At 46.9% G+C, this 3698-nt stretch overlaps 1 protein-coding gene across 1 annotated transcript in view; it reads left to right on the top strand.

The window, feature by feature from the left end:
* LOC109293491 overlaps window positions 1–3686 on the top strand; it is a 22674-nt gene extending 18988 nt beyond the window's left edge. The window contains exon 4 of the mRNA XM_019511450.1: window positions 3185–3686. Coding sequence (XP_019366995.1) covers window positions 3185–3325 — 141 coding nt within the window. The 3' untranslated portion in view covers window positions 3326–3686. The remainder of the gene's footprint in view (window positions 1–3184) is intronic.
* The last annotated feature ends 12 nt before the right edge of the window (window positions 3687–3698 follow it).

The following is a 3698-nucleotide window of genomic DNA, read 5'->3' as shown; positions in this document are numbered from 1 at the left end:
ACAAGTTCATCTAGTGCAGGGCTGGGCAATTATTTTGGTCAGAGGGCTGCTTACTGAGTTTCGGCAAGTCATTGAGGGCTGCATGACAGGCAGCTCAGGGCAGATTAATATGAATTTTCTAAATTTTTTAGGGGCCTTGTGGGCCGGATAGAATGGCCTGGCGGGCCACATCCAGCCCCCAGGCTGCGTTTTGCCCACCCCTGAACTAGTGCAGCTCAGTAACTTTATAGTGCCCCACTGTGATAGGAAGTTGCTATTATCTCCATTTTGCAGATGGGAAATTGAGGCGCAGGGAGGCTGGGGCCGGGGTCCTCACAGGTATTGCTTCTAGTGTGAGTGAGGTGCCTAGGAACCTTTTGGATTTGGGTTTAAATGACTCACTCAAGGTCACACAGAAAAGCAGTGGCAGAGCAGGGGTTTGACCAAGGATATGTTAAGTCCCAGAGCAGGCACCACCGGATTATCCTTTCTCTATGATAAATTACGGGATTTGCCATGTGTGACTGAGCCATGAGTTAGCAGTTTCAGCCCTGGATTTCCAAAAGGGGGTAACTATGGATTCCTCCCTGCAGAGTAAAACCCACACACTGTCCCTAGCTAGTTGTGCAACACATAAGGAGAAACATTCCTTCCCGGCCCCCCATGGTAGTCATTTAATGTCCCGAAACATGAAACTTAATTAAACTTGTTCTAGTGCATCGCTACAATATTGCCTTTGGTCCTGAAATAAAACCAGCCTTTTTATGATACAGCTCATTTGCAGGCATCTCCTGGTGGCTATAATCACCTTTGTCACCCTTTCTGGACCATTGTAATTCTAGCTCCTGCTCTCTGCCTTCTCCAAATAATCTCTCATCATCTTGGCACCAACTATGAATATTGCATGCTGCCATGGGCTTCTCTCTTTCTGAGGAATAAGCAGGTCCTACAGCTCTGTGATATGTATAACTAAACCATCCATAATCCACTAATGGGGCTTTATCTCTTGCCTTGTGCTGATAGTTTTTCCTTAGCAGGCTTTTTAGAAAGGATCTCACCCCAAAGCCACATCTGAGTAATGAATTTTGTCGACCTGGGCTCCTTCATGATCAGTACTCAGAAGCTGCTGTCCTGGGAAGTAGTTAATGTTTTTGCTTTTCGGAGCTCTAAAATCTCACAGGGAACATTTTCTGCTAAAGCCAGTTGTGAGCAAACCAGTGGATCAGGGGAGGTGACACTTAACTGCATATGATTTTCATGCAAAAATTTTAAGAGTAACTAAAAGAAGTATTCAGGAAATAAGGACTGACTTCTGTAAGTCCCTTTAAGACTCCTCAGCGGTAATTACTTACTCACCTCCCACACTTGCCTTTTCCCCCAAAAAGGAGAGAACAGCACAGCAGAGAATGAAGCCCGAGGGCCGTGAAGTCCACAGTTCCCCAAACAACATGCTAGGGATTACTGGGTGCATCTGCACGTGCCAATTTAAGGCATTTGAGCCTGATTTAAGGTGCATTAAGGGCATGTGTTTACACATGTGCACCCTTAATGTGCCTTAAAAATGGTGATTTTAAGCTATTTGGGCATTTATACACATACATTTTTGGGTCCAGATCTCCTGCACATCAGAGCAGACTCCATTAGTCAAGTCTGCTCCGCATGCAAGCTGATGTGCACGGCGCTGCATTGCTTGCAGTTGTATAAGCGGCAAAATGCACCAGCATGATGAAAACGGTGGCAGTGTGCTTTTGAACTAAAATACCTCCTATGTATTTTAGTTCAAAAGTGGACCGCTGCCATTTTCTGCATGCTGGTGCACATTTTGCTGCTTATACAACTGCATGTGATGCAGCACCGGGCACTTTCCAAAGCACCTGGTGCTGCGGCGCTTGCATGTGTAAAAATGCCCTTTGCACCTAAATTTGATACCTGCAAACGCAAATAGCTAAAGCGCCTTAATGCACATGTAGACACGCTAAGGCACATTAATGCTGTGCATGTCAACTGACTTGGGACTAACTTCAGTCTCAAGTGGGTCCGCATAATGCGTTAATGTGCCTTAGCGTGTGCATGTGTAGATGTGCACCTAAATTGCCTTAATGTGCATTAGACAAATGTGCATTAAGTTTAGGTGCGTGTAAAAGCACGTGTAGACACACCCATTAAGAAGGGAATTGTGGACACAATGGAGAGTATCATGATGCCCCTTTATAAATCCATGGTGTGTCCACACCTTGAACATTGTGCCCAGCCCAGGCTGTTTTGCAGGATTTTCATGGTTTTGCATGATTTCCTTTCACTCGTTTCCCCCAAATAGACACCTTATTACTATTAATAATGCTCATATTCTTATTATCATACTCTTAATGGTGGCTGCTAATAAGCTTCAGTGCTACCTAGATTTAGAATGTGTCTCTTTTTTTTACGAAGAAGGGGAAAAAGGTCAGTATCCTGTCTCATAAATCCCAAATATGCCTTATCAGCACTTAAAGGGGAACGCGTAAGAAGGAAATTACAAGCGCTTTCCATTTCACCTTTCACAAAAGCACTTTTATCACATTGTGGCCTTGACAGAAATTGAAGTCGCAAAGGAGGAAGTGACAGGCAACTTGAGATACTCAAATGCCATAAATAACTAGGCTGGGTTAGGATCACCTGGGGGAACGGGACAGAAAAGCGGCTGCCATGGAGCTGTTATTGAAAGCAGAGCTCGAGGCACAGGCGCCTCGGTTTTGTGTTGTGCTCCTTTGGGGGATCTGGAAAAAAAACATCCCTGCCCACTTCCAGAATTGGGTTGATGCCATGGTAAGATAGAGCAGGCTTAGGGTCGCTCTGGTTTACACGGGCTGTATCGCCAAGCACTACAGCCACTCCCATCCTTCCTTGCGGCTCTGGAGGAGACAGTGGGATTGGGCTGTGTAAATCAAGTCTGTCTTGCTTCTGCATGGGGGAATTCCCTGCCATTTCTTTGCAGGCTCCGGATGTGATCAAAGCAGCACAGAAGGGCCAGGGAGGCTTGGGGGGCAGCCAGTTGTTCTGAAGGCCCCGAAAGTAGTTCCCATTTTTAAACAAGGAGCTGAGACTGATCCTGGGGATTACAGACCCTGTGATAGAGACTGAAATAAGCACAGCTAAAGGCAGAACAAAATTACACCTTTGCCTGGGTTATACCAGTTAATGCTCTTTCCTCTTCAACCTTTTGCAGACTTCCTGGACTCCGGGGTGGATGCTGGAAGATGGCCCCCTGGGTGAGAGTGGGCCTCCGGATCCTGAAGCTACCGAGCACATGCAGACCTGTGACTTTTCCCAAGCCCTCTTCCCAGCTGCAACAGCCCAGGGAGACTAGCTCAAACATCTTCTGGCTCATATGGAATAGGACTGGATGGTCCCCCATTAGGCCGTGTACTTATATTCTTGTACTCCTAGGCTTAAACCCACTTGCTGTGGTTAACACAATGGAGCAATGTGGGTAGCATCTGCTTTTAACTTTGCGGCCCAGGTGCCGAGCATCCATTTATAGATGGGAAGCCTGAGGGCAGCCCTCAGCAAAAGCGAGCCGTACTGGTGCACCGCAATAGTTTGGACACCACATGCCCGGGCAAGAAACTAGAGGAGTGTCGAGAAGCCCCAACTAACCCCAATGTCTGACTGTGCTCCATGCTGTATAAACACCCAGTAGGAGATTCTGCTTTGGAGAAGTCACCGGGGGGGGGGGGGGG

The sequence above is a fragment of the Gavialis gangeticus genome, unplaced genomic scaffold (genome assembly GCF_001723915.1).
Source record: "Gavialis gangeticus isolate Ggan-Ray unplaced genomic scaffold, GavGan_comp1, whole genome shotgun sequence".
Lineage (NCBI taxonomy): Eukaryota > Metazoa > Chordata > Crocodylia > Gavialidae > Gavialis > Gavialis gangeticus.
The sequence above is the reverse complement of the archived record's forward strand: the minus strand, read 5'-3'. Positions and strand labels throughout refer to the sequence as shown.